Source organism: Eubalaena glacialis, chromosome 17, assembly GCF_028564815.1.
Source record: "Eubalaena glacialis isolate mEubGla1 chromosome 17, mEubGla1.1.hap2.+ XY, whole genome shotgun sequence".
Lineage (NCBI taxonomy): Eukaryota > Metazoa > Chordata > Mammalia > Artiodactyla > Balaenidae > Eubalaena > Eubalaena glacialis.
In genome coordinates, this window is record NC_083732.1 from 22,903,046 (window position 1) to 22,920,242 (window position 17,197).

Here is a 17,197-nt window from a genome sequence, read left to right on the forward strand (position 1 = left end):
GCTGAAATTAAAATCTTCTAGTTACAGTACAAAAGAAATCCTAATTTGTACCACAAGGTAATGAATTCAGTGCTTTTCATTTGCTAAATATTTGCTTATTACCCTGCACCGTGCATATAACACTGTTCCAAAATTTGGAGGACAAACAGGAAAAACAGAAACTCTCTACCCTCAAGTTGTTTATACTGCAGTCAGTGAAATTTCTCTACTTTGAGATCTTTTAATTCCTCAGTTCATTGTAACATCTTCTTCAGATGAATTATTTTTTATTTGTTAAAACCAATGTTTAGTACTTTAAATAGTTTCTTCAATGTTCCTGATAGTGAAATAGAGTCATAATGCTAATTTCCAATACTAATTATAGAGTTGATAGGAGAAATGCTCAAGATTGATAGTAAAGTGATTTCGATAATCTACAAAATGTCGTGAGGTTTCCCAGATAACAACTTGTCTCCCAGACAAAAATGCACTTATTATTTATATTCCAAGCTTATAAAAATTTTTGTATTTTAATCATATAGAGATTTTACAACATCTTTTAATTCACATTTTAAGATATTTTGTTCAGTAGATTATCTCATTTTGAAACTATTGATTTATATATACATACTACGTAAATATTAGTATATATTTCTCAATGGCTAGATTAGTGCTTTCTTAACTACTTAAATTTGTTTAATTCATATTGTTGTTCTTCAGCATTTCTTTTACTCACTGGAGCCTATCCTACTGACTTCAAAAAGCCTGAAAAATCTGAAAATCCCATTTAAAGTAACTATGGAAAATCTTTAAAATAACATATAATAATGGTAGAGAAGAAGAGTATTTCACATTGTGCTGAAGATCATTCCATTAATAAAGAGATTAATCAATAATTCTAACATTCAGACATATAATAAAAATGAAAAACATTAATCATAATACTGAGCAATGACATTTTCAATAAAGGGAGATATTAAATATTGTATAGGAAACTAGTATCTGCAAAGCAGATAAGTTGGCAATGATTATACATATATTTAAAATATGTTGAAACAGTCATAGACACAGTTTTTCTTTTTGGCTGAAAAGAGGCATATTGAAGTGTTTAAGCACTACTTCAACTGGAATAGATATTTAGACACTCTACAGAAAACACGTGATTGCAGAAGAGCAGATATTAGCAGGTGTGTGAATGTGTATGTCTTTAATTAAGGCATTTTCATTCATTCAAAAAGGAGAAGAATGCCAAATTTACTTTAAAGGTGGCATTGTGTTATGTTAAAGTTCCATTCTTAGACTTTTGCTGCTGTTGCTGTTCCTTTAGTATTCACCAAAGAGTACCGTCCTGTCACTTATCCAAGTTAGAAATCTAGAAGCAATCCTAGGATTCTCATTATAGGGTCCCCTACCTTCATGCTCCCCACTCAATAAGTAACGAATTCTTGGCTCTCCTATATAGGAAAGCTCTCTCCAATGTACGCCTGCTCTGTCACTCTCCAGGTCCAGCATCTCTGCCTCAGCCTCCCATTGAAGTCACTTCTAGTTCATTCTGTGCAGGGCCATTTTTAAACCTTCCTCAGTCCTAGGCAATTGCCCTTTTAGAAGCTTTACCCTAAATGTTATCAAATGCATTAAAATGTGCCCAAGTCACATATCCAATATAATTTATAGATAACTATATGAAAGCTGAGTAACATTGCTGTTGTAGTAATATTAGTTGAAAATATTAATTACACACGTTTTTATCTCAATTTTGCAGATTTTTTTTCATATTCTGGAGCCATTTTTTTCAGGTGTCAAACAATTTTCTAAGTCCTTCTCAAACTCCTATTCCCTAGTGAGTGTGCTTTTACTGTCACAGGGTTGAACAGCCCAGAGAGCAAGATGTCTGAAGATGAAGACCATCACATGGATGAGTAAATCAGATACGTGGAAGTTGGAATGCAAAGTGTTTGTAGAAAAAAATATACAAATCAAGGAAGAAATTGCAGTGTCAATTAATATGATGTATATCAGATGATAGTATTAAAAAGCCAGGTTCTGTAGGGATGTCAATAAAATATCACCCTACACAGTAATGTCTCAACACAACAGTATGTGAACTGCTTACATATTAAAGAAAAAAAAAAATAGGGATGGCAAACCATCAACAAAAAATTAAGTACAGTATGTTCCAAAATGAATGTTGGAAAATGGCAACTGGTTTTGTAAGTGGTTAAATCACCTATCACTTTCATAACAATATTTCTAAACCTTTAATATTCCATCTTTAAAACTGAGATAATGAACATTCCTCTTCGATAAATTTGTTGATGAATTTAAACTATATCATTCACATAAACCTCTTAGTGTTGTATCTGGCAAATACTTGATATTTTTGTTATTATTGATAAATAATTAGTAAACAATAGCTGTTTTGTTATTATGGTCATTATTACAACTTAGAACAGACCAGAAAATATTACTGAGATTGATTTGATATTTCATTGTGCTTTTAAAAATGGAAAAGTTAATAATGAGTTATTTTGAGAAGAAATGTGTCGATGTTCTAACATCCTTGCAAAAACTAAATATTTATTGGATGTAGAAAAAATAGTCTTAGTTTAATGAGAAGGTATAGATTTTAAAAGTATCTTTCCTCCTTGGACTCATAGAGAGCCAGAAAAGGAGATTAAACAAAGGATTTAGAAAGTATAATATAATAAAGAACAGCACCAGCTCTGGACTCTTAATGCTTTTGTGGTTTTGATGTGAATAACCCCGGGTCCCCATTCTGACATCAGTACTACCACTCACTGTGTAAGACATGGTCAAGTCGATTAACCTCTCTGCTTTAGTTTCTTCATCTGTAATGTGCAAGTAATATTACTCGTCAGTTGCCAACCAGCAGTACTTCTTCAGCTAACTGACTGTCTCAGCAGGGATGCTGCAAAGATTAGCTAATAAATGATTTATAAACCTTTTGAAATATTAAATAAATGATGTAAAAAGCCTTAACAAAAGAAGGACAGAACAAATCATTTCATGCATTAATTCGCTACTTTAGTCATATATATTTTATAAAAAACTTAAAAAGAGGTAACCTTCCGTAAAGTGAAAATAGGATAGATTACTTGGAATTCTAGAGTGCTTTTTGTTGCTGTTATTTTTAAAAAATCTTCTGTCATAATTAAGAATACACAGAAGAAAAAGTGTATTAGAGGAAATGATTACAGTTCATCTCTTTATATTGATGATAAGTATTATGAGACAGGAAAATGAAATGAATAAGAATAAAGAAACATGCTTTCTGAGCTATCAATACTTTTACTACTGACAATGGGATAACCTTGACAAATTTACTTTACCAATAAGGATCTTGAGTATGATGATTAAAAATAAATCTACAATATACTTTTTGCAGATATAAGAACAACATACAAAATCCTGTGCCAAGCATTCTGAGGGGACTCAAAAATCAAAGACCCAGATCTCAAGGAACATATAATATAGGAAGAAGAGCAACATGAAAATAATTAATTCTTGCATAGTGCCAAATTAAATAAATATTATAATAAAGTTATTCATTTTACCTGGAGATGGGGAGGTGTTGTAGCTTATAAACTGGGCTTGAAAGATGAGGAGGATTTTGTTGTCATTGGGAGAGAAGGTCACTCCAGGTTGAGAAAAACAGCATGAGAAGACCAATAAGAGAACACCAGAGATATAGCAAGTGTTTGCTATGATCTAACTTAGTATACATGGGAGAGATAGTATAGGGAAAAAAGCTAGTAAATTAGGTTGGGTTCACATTCTTGAGGGCCATGCAAATAAAGTTACAACTATGTTTTGAGGGTTCCCAGGAGCCACTGAAGATTTTTGAGTATTTTATGTTTAATAAAGTTAATTCTGGTGAAAGTGTAAAGGGTAACTTGGAAAAGAATAAGTTTAGATAAGTAAGTAGTTAGCCTATAATTGCAATAGTCAAGAAAGAGATGATGGAGTGACCAGACAAAGAACGGAAATGAAGAATATTTAAGAAGCATTGAATGGATAGAATTAAAACGATGAGGTTTGAGAATTGATTAGATGGGAAGAATTAGTGAGATGGAAGTAACTGAACACAATTGTAAGATTTCTATTAATATCATGGATACCTAAGAAAATAGTAGTAATATACACTAAAATGATAAGGATAATAAATAGTTTGGGGGGTGGAGGTAGAGATGCAGCAAAGAGACTCCATTTGAACTTACTGAATTTGAGTTTTTAAGGACAAACATGGGGGAATATCCCATAGGCAGTAAAAATTCCCAAGCTACGCTTCAGAAAAATATCAGGCCCCCAAATTATAGATTTGATAGCCATCTATACACAGTTGGAAATTAAGACAATTGGGGTAAATGGGATTACCAAACAGAACATAAAGAACAAAAGAGAGAAAAAATATTATTTAATAGTTAAGTGAGGGAAAGAGCAAGAAGAAATATAAGAAGATTATGAGGGAATCAAGAGTACAGTAACTATCAGAGCCAAGGGAGAAAGATGTTTCAAGAAGAGAGGAATAACAATGTAAAATGTTGTATACTATTTGATATAGATGATTACTGTGAAAAGCCTATTGAATTTTGTGATTAATCTGTAATGGTTTTTCTCTGAGAAAACAATTCTGGTAAATTGATAGATATGTAAGTTAAATTGCAAAGGAATTAAAAATAAAGCGTTGTAAAGGATGCAGGAAAATTAGTATCTACCTCTTTTTCTGTAAGTTTGAGAGTAAATGAAAGTAAAAGGTGAGTGACAAAAAGAACAGAGCTAAAAGATGAAATATATTTTATAACAGGGAAAATGTAAATAATTTTATAGGCATTGGAGAAGCAGGGAAAAGAAAGACTCCAGAAGCACAAGGCAGGATTGAAGGAAAAATAATAGGAGAGAAGATAGAATCAAGAGCACCAGTCAGGTATTAATGTTGGCAAAAGGACTCAAATAAAAAGATGGCAATTTTGATGTGATGATAAAGAAACAGCAATTGAAGGAATTTATGTAGGATGACCTTGACATTCTCCATAAAGTCATTAGGCAAGATTTTCTATAGAGCGTAAGCAGATGAAATACAAGTGAGACTTAAGAAACACAAAACAATGAAGAAATTGCTGTTTTTAAGGATGGTGAATGGGTCAGCCAGAAATCAAGAAAGGAATTTATGAATAGCTTTGAGGTCACTTGTTGCCTAATTAGACAGTGAAAATATTTTCTTAAGATGGCCTGTGCTTCTGGCTTTATAACATTTTTAGGCTTAGATTTCTCATTACAAAGTTTTGATTTGTTAAGCACTGTGGAAAGAAAAAAAAAAAAGGATTTGAATCTGGGCTAAAGGAAGTTTCAGAGAAGAAGTTAAGTAATAACACAATTGACTAGGTCATGAATTTACAAAAACAATATGAAAATGTGCCCATGTCAAAACAAGGAAAAAAATATATATAATCTTGAATGAAGGCATAAGGATCGCAATTATCACATAACTGGGGATCAGAGATGAATTGATGAATAGAGAGAAGATTGAGAAGAATAACCATTAGTATCAAATGTTGGAAATTTTTGAACTTGAGAATTTTTATTATACACTGAAAATCAGGGAAGAAGTGAAGAACTCCCCCCAACAAATGTAGATGGGTTGTTATTTCTAGTAGTATTAGTCAAAAACTTACTGTGAAAACCATCAAAGACTGCCTATTTTTTCTCATATTAGGCAAAATTTATTCTAGCAATATTTTGTGATTAAAAAAGTCAGTGCCTTGGATTTAGAACAAAAGAGGGTTTGACTTCGCAGAGTTAATATGTGTTGGCATCATTCTGTGATACAACTCAGTATATGAGATTACTTTTTTTTAAGTGTGCTTTTGATAGGACACTATTCAAACTCTTCTAAAGGACAATATGTGTCCCATTATACCAAATGGTATTCTAGAGCATGCAATGTCATGATCTGGCGCAGGATTTATAATTATGCCTTAACAGAGGAGACTTCTGTGGAAATTTTCAAATTGTTGCTATTAACAGGGTATGGTTCTTGATTTCTTCTTTGTTGTCACTTACTCCAAAATGTGACTAGAATATAGCCCAATTCAAGGAAAAGGGGAACTAAGGTAGCATCAAGTTCTGGCACCCTGTCCTGAGCTCATGAGACTTAATTTGAAGCCCTCTGATTTGTGAGACTGTGGGGGTTGTTCTTAGAAATAAGCTATTAGATTGTTTGTAAGCCTGAATTAGATAAATAAGTAATATTCTTATATAGGAAAAGAAAAGAGAAAAAGATAGATAGTATTGTACTTAGCATGGAAATAGCTGATTATTTCCAGAATATTTTAGGAATCAAAAACTTGCTTAGTTAAGTTCTTTACAAAAGGGTTCCCTTCTGTAATCTGTAGTGTTTGTCGGATAGCTTCCTGTTACTGTGTAGATCAACAGTTCTCAAAATTTGGTCCCCCCAACTCCTGCATGTCCCCAAAACCCTTTCAGTCATTCCCTGAGATACTTTCAGTGGATTCAGAAGTTTAAAATAATTTTCATAATAATACTGATGCTATTTACCTTTTTCACTTGGCTGCCATTTGCACTAATGGTGCAAAATCATGGTGGGGAAAACTGCTGACACCTTAGCACGAATCAAGTCAGTAGCAGCAAACTCTACTAGTAAGCCTGGTATTCTTCACTGCCACACACTCAGAGTTAATATTTTTAAAATGCAAGATGTACCTAAGAATGTACTTGATTAAGGAGTAAAAATATACTAATTTCGTCAAATCTTGACCCTTGAGTAGAGGTCTTTTTAATATTCTGTGTGATGAAATGGTAAGTCAGTGAAGATGTACCAAATTGCATGGTTGTCTCAAGTAAGTACTTGTGTGACTGCTTGGGTTGAGAGCTAAATTAGCCACTTTTCTCATGAATCACCATTTTTACTTGAAAGAACAACTGACAAGCAAACTGTGGTTTTTTCAAACTTGGATATTTGGCAGAGATTTTCTTGAAAATGAACAAAGTGAGCTTGTCACTTCAAGAGAAGCAAAATCCAACTGTATCTGTTGCCAATGATAAAATCTGAGTTTTCAAATAAAAATTACAATTTTGGAAAACTTATTATCGGCCCCTGTGAACTTGTCAGTTTCTCAATTCTTAAAGAATTTTCTGTTGAGATAGGTGGCATTACGAACAAATGTGATATTGTATAATGAAATAAGCTACCATTTGGAAATTTTGCATAACCTAGTGAACCAATATTTTTCCAAGTGACCAATACCTGATATTTTTAAAAATACACATGGGCAAAAGATCCATTTAAGGTGCAAAGTAGACAATAGATTTTAATTAAACAGTAAGGGAAGCATATTGATATGGTTTTAGATTACACATTGCAAAATTTAAAAATCCATAATTATCTGAAAAAGCTATTAAAATTCTCCTCACTTTTCCGACTAAGAAATCTGTGTGAGGCCAGATTTTCTTCATATACTTCAACTAAAACAACATATTGAGACATTGAATGCAGAAGCAGTTATGAGAAACCAGATGTCTTTTATTAAGCCAGACATTTGCAAAACTAAGCCAGAGAATTTCAAAATGTAAAACAATGCTATTCTTGTCACTATTTTATTTTGGCTTTGGAATATATATTTCATTTCACTAAAAATATATTATTTATTGAAACGTAATGGGCTTGTTATTTATATTTTAAGTGAATTAATAAATATTTAAAATTTGCAGTCTTAATTTCACATATGGTAAATATTGGCAGATATAACTATATAAACAAAATCTCATTCGGGTTCTCAGTAATTTTTGATAATGTAATGGATATCTGAGACCAAAACGTTTCAGAAACACTAATGTAGACCAAGTCTTAAGCACATAGGAAACTACTCAAGGACGTTTAGCAAACTTCATATGATTTCATAAAGTAACAATGGAGAAGTCATGTAACTGCATTTGTAATAATGGTAGAGGAAGAATTTTCCTTCTCTTTTAAAAAAAAATCATACCATTTATATTAGAGAGAAGACTTCAGTGCCTGCTGATGACATTCTCTCCATTCTTTCTTCCAAGTCTGTGAGTCTCATTTCATGTGTCCCCATTTACAGGAGTAAAATTAGCATGTTATCCAGTCACCATTTGGCTCATGACTCAATGTCACTATAAAAATCATTTAAGCAGCTTCCTAGACCCAACTTCTTTTAGAATACATCTATGCGGATGCTTCAATTTGTTTAATACAGGAGACGTAAGTACATACTTTTTCTAGCCTCTTGCAGTCTATCTAAGTCTATAAATTATGCTAGGGTGAAATCTGGTTTATTCTCTCAATTTGTGTAAATGATATTTAAAAAGATAAAGGGCATAAATAAGGGAAAGACCAACACAAATTATGAATCTCAGTTTAGAAATCCATTACACAAATGAAACAATTTTAGAATACCAATATACTGTTTCCTTTGTTAAAGAGGGAGAAAGTGAGACTTTTTTAAGAAAGGGGAAAAGAAAGCAAGGTTATTTCTTAGTCATGAATTTTGATTGGATTTTTAGATATCAATATTTAGAAAATTATGCTTTAAAATTTAATCTAATTTTAAATAGTACAGTACTTAAATAATAAAATGTCTTTTCCTCCCTCTAATCAGACTTTGAATATTAGTATAATTAGCTCTTGTATATAACTAGATACAAAAAATAGCACCATATTATCTTGTTTATATCCAATACTACCATTTTGTCATGTCTAGAAAATTCTAATTATAGCAACATAAATAGGAAGCTTTAGTGAAGAGTCAAAGCCCACTTTTGGTAAACTTTTCCAAGTTTTATTCTGATTAGTATATTTTGCATAAGGCCAGAATGTGTGCTAAGTGCTACTCTATTAAATCTCTACCAGCTGCTGACACTTATTAGACTTTTTTTTTGACATTTGTCATTTTGGGGTGAACATCTGTCAGCCATAGTCATTTGGCAACAGTTTCCCCAGAATTTCTAAGCTAACTACAAGTCATTATACAGTGATTATATTGGTGTAAAAGTTATTTCCAATCTCTGGTAGTCATATCAATAAATTGAAAAGCTGTGTCAAGATGTTTAGCTGAAAGGAAAAAAACATAGCTGCCATGCATGTAAAAATTACTGTTTTTGAGCACCTAATGGGAATTCATTAAGGAAGTATAATCATGGAGAGAGAGAAAAAGATACAGAGTTTATAACATGTATATGTTTTGTTTCAAAATGTAATTATATTCTTCATGCATGTATTTAAATATGTGCATTTGTCAGCTATCTTTCTTTTTACTGAAAATTAAGTTTATTGTCTGGAGAAAACAAATCTAATAAAAGTGAAATACTACTTTATAATAATAACTATTATAATAATAATTATAATGGCTACCATAATTGAGTGCCCAGTACTTTCTATGTTACTTTAGAGGTTTACAATAAGATGCACATCAATCTAGCAAGTATATTTCATAAATGCTTAAGAAGAAAAGGAGTTTACAGAATAACCTATTCTCACAATTCTCATTATTGTCTTTCACTCAATCCAACTGAAATCTAGATACACACATTTCAAAGGTGAACACAGTATACACATACATCTCTCATAACCCTGTTTCTTCTTCCATGTGCTCATTACTTAGGGGTACCCTAAATGAAAATTCAAATTACGTTTTTGGCTCCCCTCTTATAAATAGAATTACCACCATCACAGAAATTAACATTCCCAGATATACAAATCATAACACAGTACTCCTTTTAATTCATATCTTCTCACGGAAAATGTCACCACTTTTTTCTCTCTCACTCTGATATTTCAAATCTTCTTAAAACTATTATCAGCAAAGTGAATTAGATGTAAACTCCCACATACACGAGTATTATTATGACAGTCTACATTTTAAAAAATGATAATGGCAAAAAACAAGGAACTTTATTGCAAAATACAGTGTTCTTTATGCAAAACCCACAGACCTGGGTTCAAGTCATAGTTCCGTGTGTTATTTAGCAGTCACTTAACATCTCTGACTTATTTTCTTCAAATGAAAATGAGGATATTTTTGCCTACTTCATAACATTGTTATCAGATGAGAAATAATAGCAGTTGTGCTATTTTTAAAGCCTATGTTTTAAAAAGCCATAAAGAGACTAAGAATGAAAGACAATAACAATGACTTTGAGATGAGCTTATTCCTGTAACCTACTTCGCCTTTTTATCAGATATATTTGATAGATATAAGAAGGTCAATGACTGATTCTAAATTTCCACAAAATGTGCCCTTATTTCAAAATGTGACCATAGAAAGAAATCGGTAAAGATATCCAATTCTAAATCTTTAAAGTAACATAGAAACTAAGTACTGCGTTGGTTAATGGTAGTGGAGTAGGTAATGAAAATATCATTATAATAGCACCGAATTACTTCAAGGTCAAAAACTTTATGCAAATTCATAGCTTACTCACAGACAGGCAACCTGGTAAACCAGAAAGAGTGGACTGGGATTTGAAGACCTTCATTCCAACCACTTAATTAATTAACTATGTGAAGATGGGCAGATCACTTGAACTATCTGGTCCTCAGATTTTTCACCTATAAAACCTTCCAGAGTTTTAGGATTTGGTGATTTAGTATAACCCAGGGATAGGGAAATTCTCTGTGGCTACTGATGAAAGGTGATTAATGTATTTCTTCCTCATTGTTCAGTTCTATTCAACATACTTTTATTCAGCACTGATTATGTGCAAAAGGCTCTACTAGGAATTCTATGTAGTTAAAATATTAAAGAAATGCATTTCCTGTCTTGTCAGAACTTGTGATCTGTCTAGAAGGAGAGGCAACCATGATGCCAGTTAGAATTTTAACGCCCTGTACCGGCACAAATCAAGGCCTGTGGGAGTGCTAGGTGAAGAGATAGGGGAAAGAAGACAAAGAGAAGATGGCATTGGCTGAATTTTGAGGGCTAAATCCATTTCAACAAGCAAGTTTGTCAGGAGTAGGCATTCCAGGTTGAATAACAGACTTGAGCAAATGCACCATCAGAGAAGCTCTGGGAAAACACTGTGCATTTTCCTGTAGCATACCAAGTATGAGAGTGAGTGGTTAAAGTTAAAACAGCAAAAGTGGGTTCTTTTCAGATTGTGGGAAAACTCAGCAATAATCCTGGTAAGAGTTTTTTCTATGTTTTACAGAGAATAAATATGAGTGACATCAAATAGAAACCAACATGACCTGGCAGATGATTAGACATGGATATCAAGTGAGAGAAATAAGTCAAAATATGCCCCAACACAGCGTATTAATGAAGCCAGTTTTCTCTATTTGTGTTTTGTTGTTGTCTTACTTTGTTTTATTGAATTTGAAATGTTTTTATGCAAAACCAAGTGGAAGCCCCTATTCAGCAGGCAGTTGCTCTTGTGTGTGAGGAGCTTGGGAGAACATTCTAAATAGCAGATGCAGACTTTTGTATTATCCATAGTGAGGAATTAGAAGCATTGGGATTAGATGAGTTATTCAAGTAAGTAAGTAAAGAAGGTCAATGACTGATTCTAAATTCCTACAAAATGTGCTCTTATTTCTAAAGGTGACCCTAGAAAGGGAAGTCTGTAAAAAATACAAAGGTCAAATGGGATGGAACCAGGATAGTAAGGTATCATGAAAGCTAAGAAAGTGACAGTTGTTTTTTTTTTTTTAATCAGTACTTACCCACCATGTGCCAAACACTGTGTTAGTCTCTTGAGATACATAATCCAAGTAAATTCTCATAATCTTGAGAACTAAGTATATTTATCACAATTTATAGATGAAGAACTGAGTACAGAGGGATTAGACATAGCATAACAAGTAAATGGAAAGTCTAGATTCAAATACAGATAAGTCTGATTCCTATAATTATTTTGCCTCTATAACTTTTAATATATGCTAGGGGAGAGTTTCAAGGAGAACGTAACTGGCAGTGTCATGTGAGCTCAAACAGGATAGACACTCACGAGAACATTTCACACTAAGCGGTTACTTAATGTTAATACAGATCATTTCAGTGATCTATATGAAAGTAGTCTCTGTAAAACATACTATATAAAGGCCAATAGAATAGAAAAATTCTAAAGGTTGGTTCAAGGAAAGTGAGAAAAAAAAAGTAGTTGAACCCTTCTGAGAAGTTTAATGAAGGAAAGAGAAGGTAGTGCAAAGATTTATGAAGGTTGAGGAATGGGTATTTGGTTGAATGGTTGGTTCATTTTTTTTTTTTAGTAAGGAAAGACTTGAACATGCTTATAAACTTAAGGGAGAAATCCAGAGGAGAAAGAAGACTCAAATTATTGAGAAAAAAATGGATGGAGAAAGGTCCTACAGGAGGTAATAGGAAACAGAATCAATAGCATGCCTTAAAAAGAAAGCAGCTAGTTTATCTAGAAAAGAAACAATAGTGATTTACAGAGAAATGTATTTGAGAAAGGAAGAAATGTAAGAGAACTTGCAGCAGATGTCCTATATCTTCTCCAAGAAGGAAGATGCAAAGTCACCTCTTGAGGCAGGTAGTGTCTGGTTGTGTGGACCACAAAGGGTTTGGAATCCTTCCCACAGAGAGAAGCCATACGGAAGATTCAACTAGAGGTGAACAAAAGAATTTCCATTCAACTCAGAGTGTATACTAATAATAGAGTAAAAATGTTTAGTTGAGCCAATTGGCACAATTTTGTGACTTTTTCGGTAACACTTATCCACCCAGTAATGAGATCAGAGAAAGTGTACCGTGCTGTTTTCCAGGTGAGGCTTAGGAAAGTCAAGGTGACGGTAGAAAAAAGGGACTTCTTGATGCTAATGAGAAGCTACACGAAACGGTGGGCAACTGATCCAGACTGGGCCTAGAGGAAACTAAAACAAAAAGGGTTAAAGGAATTGAAGATATGACCAGTGTGAAGAACAGATTCATTGTGAGTAAGAGGAAAAGAAAAAAAATTGGTGGTTATGGTCACAGAAGGGAATTTCCAAATTCAAGATTCTAGAAATGATATAGTTTTGAGTGATCATTGTTTTTACACTTTCACTTAAAGTGCCATTAATGATTATGTCATCCAGCTGTCCTGCTTTACTTATTAGAAAATGGAAGGCCAGGAGGTCAAGTGATTTTCTGTCACTCCATGACCCAATGTCAGGGGCAGGATTAAATCCAGGATCTTCTGAGGAGCATTTGGAAATTTTAAGTAACATGGTAACAACCATTAAATCATATTCCCATAAAAAAGAATGGTGGATATAGTCAAGTGATTGGAACCATAATACAGTCACAGTAAAGCGTGAAGTATTCATATATTTCCTATTTCAAAACTTGTATTGTGCTATTCCTCCCTCTTTCCTCTTTTAGCTTCCGAAGAGAGAGTATAAAAGTTTTCCCCAGATTAAATTAATAGCTCCCTCATTATGCACTGGGAGAAGAACTAAGCTTTAAGGAAAGTGCTACTGACTGCCATCCTGGATTTCACTGTAAATGGCATCAATTTATTTCAGAGTGACAGTGTGCATGTCCATGATAGTGTATGGGTTCTACCATTTTAGCTTCTTCCACATTTCGTATATTTTGAAAAGACTCCTTTCTCTTGATTATTGGCATGAGTTTTTAAACTTAACCTATAGTAAAATTTAATTGGAATGTTTAGCAATAGGAGGGAAATTGTGCTACTTTAAAGTTCTGTTTAAACAAAATTAATCCAACAGAAATTCATTATTCGTATCTTAGCATTCATCCCTCTTTTGACCTTCAGGAAAGAATATTAGTTTTTAACATAGAAAAAGAAATTAAAGATTTACATTTGATGATCTTTTGTTATTACATGTATCTCATATTCTACCTTGAAAATATTTTCTTCATTAAGTCTTTAATTAAGTATGTGCATTACCAGGTTTGTTTGGGGAAACTCACTTTCATTGAGTCCTTTGTAATTTTGAAGATTTTATTTCAAAGTTTCAGTCAAGAAAGATTATTATTCCTCTCAAGGAATGACTCACCAAGGAGGCAACAAGGGAGCTGTCCTCCTGGAATGGGAGCAGTATTTGATCACTGGCATTGTTTAGAATCGCTGGTGCATGATGATAATAAAAAGCAAACTGGATTTTGGTCAATTTCATTATGGTTCTTAGGTTCTCTGCAAACAATGCCCTTGCTTACTGCTTATCTCTAGGATGGAGCACTTCCACTCCACCTCCCACCACTTTGGTATGCTGCTGAGCTCAAGTTCTTCTTTCTGGAGTTGAAGACTGACTAAAATGGTATTAGAGAAGGAGAATTTTATGATCTAAACCAGGTGTCCACAAACTATGGCATGCAGGCCAAATCTGGCCTTATGCCTATTTTTATAAGTATAGTTTATTACTTTTATTTAATGTATTCTCTTTGAGTACTTTTGTCCTACAACCATAGAGTTGAGTAGTTGGATAAAGACTATATACCCTCAAAGCCTAAAATATTTACTATCAGGCCCTTTACAAAAAATGTTCCCTGACCCTTGATCAAGAATCAAAGCATTACTTGCTTTGTGGACATGTAAGCAAGACAGTTATTTCACATCCATATTATAGGCCAGTAATTTAACAAGTGTCTTTGTTAAATGTTTACCATTGACCAACATTATATTTACCTATTAATTTTTCTCTGTTTTGTAGCTCCTGCTATGTGGATATTTGTTAGCAATGACTGATGTGGAAACTACATATGCAGATTTTATTGCTTCAGGAAGAACGGGTAGAAGAAATGCAATACATGATATCCTGGTTTCCTCTGCAAGTGGTAACAGCAATGAATTAGCCTTGAAATTAGCAGGTCTTGATATCAACAAGACAGGTGAGTCGTTTGACATCCATCTCTATGAACATGGAATGATTTGCAGCACTTCGCTAAGTAGGATTAAGTCATGAAAAAACACCTTTGAAAGTAACCTAATAGAAAGAGTTACAAACAGTCTAAGGCAAGATAAAAGGCAGGTACTAATCTCTTAATCACTCCCACTCTGTTTTCAATGACTGCACCTTACAGGGTTTCCCACTCAAATGCAGAATCCTTAATCTGATTTTACTAATGCAATCAATAAAACACATGAGGTTTTTTTTTTTTAATCCTAATCTCTATAAAAGCTCTGAAATATTTTATGTAGAACATTTAACAAAGTTGGAGCTCCTACCTTTGACAGTTTGGCCACCTGTAACATTTAATAGCATTAGATATTTAACAAGATTCACAGATGAGTCTGACGGATCTCGATTCCAAGAACCATTTCAAAATAAAAGGGTCTCCAGGACCATTTTTATTGAGAATGGAAGTAAAATAGTCTATTACATAAATAAGTCTTAGGTAAGAAGTTCTTTTAGTTTTCCTTTCATGATAGACTGAGTTTGAAAAATTTGTCTTACTATTGGGCCTCGAACTCCTACCCACCAAATCTAACTTTACCAGTGAAAAAGTAAAATAAGTTTGACATGTCAAAGTACTTCTGAATCCCCTGATGGTTCTTCCATCCATAGCTTTTGCAAACATCAAAGCTGAATGTATTTCCCTGAAAAACACTTGTGCTAAAAATAATCTTTAAAAGTAAAAAGGAGTTCACAATTAAGGAGCCACAATGTTATATATGTGAAAAACACTGATCAGTTTCTGACTCATGGTAACAGCTTGATAATTCTTTGCTATTAGAATTTTCATGGCAAAGCCTTCCAGTTATTGGAAAACTGAGTCAGAGTATATATATATATATATATCAATGAAATAGCTCAGCAACATTACCTTAAAATACCTACTGACAGAACTTTATTCAATGACTACAGATCAGCAGGTCATAGATTGGTCTTTTAAAACTCAGGTCGAAAATAAAACTTTAATAATCACTTCCATGGAGTATATAGACTGATGTATATTTTAGGTTTCATTGTTTCTCTGTTACTACCAGGAGTTAATTTTCAAAATAGCTCTGAGAAAAGCTATAGGGAATTATTCCAATTTGGTGGCATGAAGTAAGTAAATATATTTTTTCTGCAATCTTTGAGAATTTACTAATCTTTTTCATAAAATTTGTATTTTATATGAATACTCTATTTTAAATAATCTGCATTAGTTTTAGCCACCCTTACTATGAGGACATTTTTATTCATAGTGTAGTTTAATTTTTTCTTTTTTTGTTTTCACTGAAATTAAGACCCATTAACCTCAAGACCTTTCTTATACAAGAGACTATAGTCTCTTAACATAGTCTATTAGACTATGTTAAAATTTAAATAGGTTGACATTTTATATTAATAAATAATTTTATATTTGATATTAATATGTTATAATTAAATAATTTAAAATAATTCAAATATCTTTATGCTTCCAGATGTATTCTTTTTCAAATATTTCTACATGTTAATTGCAATTCTGTAGGCCCTGAAAGAATTTTGTTTCTCCTCAAATCACAAAATCCAGAATAAGGCAAAGTATAAACAGCACTGACTTTATTTGTTATTCTAAGTACAAAGAACTAAAAGTAATAACTGTACAATCAAAAGTCTAAAACATTAAAAAAAAGACAACTGTACAATGGCAAATTAAATATCACTAGCTGAGAATAGTGCGGGACTTCCTTTGTAATTCCTGAGTATTTCAGCTTCTATTTAAGTTTATGCTCAACAATATTGTTGTCCCATGTTTATCTTGACTTGTTAACAAGCATCTATTTAGCCACAGCTCTGTGTTTGCAGCATTATTCTGAGCCCTGAGAAGTATCCCTGGATACCTAGAAAGTCCCAAGCCCCATGGGAGTCAAGATACTCATCTTGTATTTATGCAGTCACTTTCATCCTTAATATTCTTCTGTCTTGCATCTGCCCTAATACGACTTCATTCCTTTGGTTGACAAGAGCTTCTCCTATTTATCAAGTTCTCATTTCATGCTAATCTATACATCTCAGATTCAGGCCATCTGCATACCTTGGGGGCTTGTTCATTTCTCTAATAGTGAAGATAGTACATGAAAATTCTATATAATGCATCATGATATTCTTGGAACCCCTTTAGAACAGAATATGATTTTTATGTGGAAAAACTGCTTTTAATTTCCCTAAAGTATGGTGCATGGCGAGGTGTCTTGTGTGTACTTGTTAAGCGTAAAGGAGAAATTACCTTCAACATTTCCATCTAAATAATGGACAGCCTACTTATCTCAATTAATTTGAATT

At 32.9% G+C, this 17,197-nt stretch overlaps 1 protein-coding gene across 2 annotated transcripts in view; it reads left to right on the forward strand.

Annotated features, from left to right (window-relative positions):
* PKIA (cAMP-dependent protein kinase inhibitor alpha) overlaps positions 1–17,197 on the forward strand; it is a 95,737-nt gene that overhangs the window by 74,679 nt on the left and 3,861 nt on the right. For both annotated transcript variants that reach the window (XM_061171597.1, XM_061171598.1), the window contains one exon: positions 14,657–14,834. In XM_061171597.1, coding sequence (XP_061027580.1) covers positions 14,684–14,834 — 151 coding nt within the window. In that variant the 5' untranslated portion in view covers positions 14,657–14,683. The remainder of the gene's footprint in view (positions 1–14,656; positions 14,835–17,197) is intronic.